This window comes from Glycine soja, chromosome 13, assembly GCF_004193775.1.
Source record: "Glycine soja cultivar W05 chromosome 13, ASM419377v2, whole genome shotgun sequence".
NCBI lineage: Eukaryota > Viridiplantae > Streptophyta > Magnoliopsida > Fabales > Fabaceae > Glycine > Glycine soja.
This window is the reverse complement of record NC_041014.1, coordinates 28,307,245-28,308,318: the sequence shown is the minus strand read 5'-3', so window position 1 is coordinate 28,308,318 and position 1,074 is coordinate 28,307,245. Positions and strand designations below refer to the sequence as shown.

Below are 1,074 nucleotides of genomic sequence, written 5' to 3'. Positions count from 1 at the left end.
TAAAAAAAGCAAGTTAAATTTTTAAGCTGAATTATATATTTCAATTAATTTCTCAATTCTAATGTACCATATATCTGCTCTATTCTCAGGTAGACAAGAAATTAAACTTAAAAACACCACCACAACCATGAAGATGAACCTCCTTCAATGGAAATTCAAACCTCAACCTAACAAAAAACCATGATTAAACAATTGTAGCCCAGAAGAGAAGACACTTTTTTTTATAAAAAAAAAAAGAAAAAAGAGAAATTTCTATGTACAGTTGTTGACTCCAAGAAAAAGCTCATGCCAACAAGAAGGATCTCATACAAAGAGAAGAGGGACTTAGGGAAGAAAAGAAAAGAAAAGAAGAGAACTTTTTTTAACTTGGTATTTGGCGGATCCTTTTTGTGTTGGAACTTTTTGTTGTGTGTGTGTTTCATGAATCATTGTACTCATGCCAGCATATGAGCATTATGACACAGCGCCTCATGATGTAGAAACGAGCCCTTTGCTCTTTGACCAGCCTAGCACACTTTCTAGCAAAAGCACACTTTCTCTGAGTGGAAGAAGAAGAAGAAGAATTCTTGATGAGAGGAGAAGAAGTTGTTGAGGAACGGCCTTCTTTCTTTGACAACCTCAACTTCTCACTATTACTGAAGTACAAAGGTGGGGCAGTAGTTTGATCAGTGTTGTTGTTGTTATTGTTGTTATTGCCTGCAGTTGTAGTGCCATTACTACATGTGGGTGCACAATTAGAAGAAACCATGTTGATGTTGGAGAGAAAAGACTTAGACTTGGGAAGAAGGGAGGTGGGGAATTAGTGGGTGGAAATGTGAGTTTACTGAGAGTGAATCACTGACTCATTATTTATAAGGGTGGCTTAGATTGGGAAAAACAAGTAGTTGATGGTGTATGTGTGGCATTGGGTAGTATCACCTGGGCCTTCCTTTCCCTACACTGGCCCACCCTAAATTTAAATATATTACCATTGTAACAAGTCTCATTTAATTATATATTATAAATTACTCCTTCTCTTTCAGATTATACCACAGTTTAAGATTGTGTGACAGAAATGTGGTTAATTTATTAAGT

The 1,074-nt window shown here is 36.0% G+C and overlaps 1 protein-coding gene across 1 annotated transcript; it reads right to left on the bottom strand.

Annotated features, from left to right (window-relative positions):
• LOC114381942 (probable serine/threonine-protein kinase fhkE) lies at positions 1–836 on the bottom strand. Its single transcript, XM_028341174.1, has one exon. It carries the CDS (start codon positions 746–748, stop codon positions 419–421), a length of 330 nt encoding a protein of 109 aa, XP_028196975.1. The 5' UTR covers positions 749–836; the 3' UTR covers positions 1–418.
• Between the last annotated feature and the right edge of the window lie 238 nt (positions 837–1,074).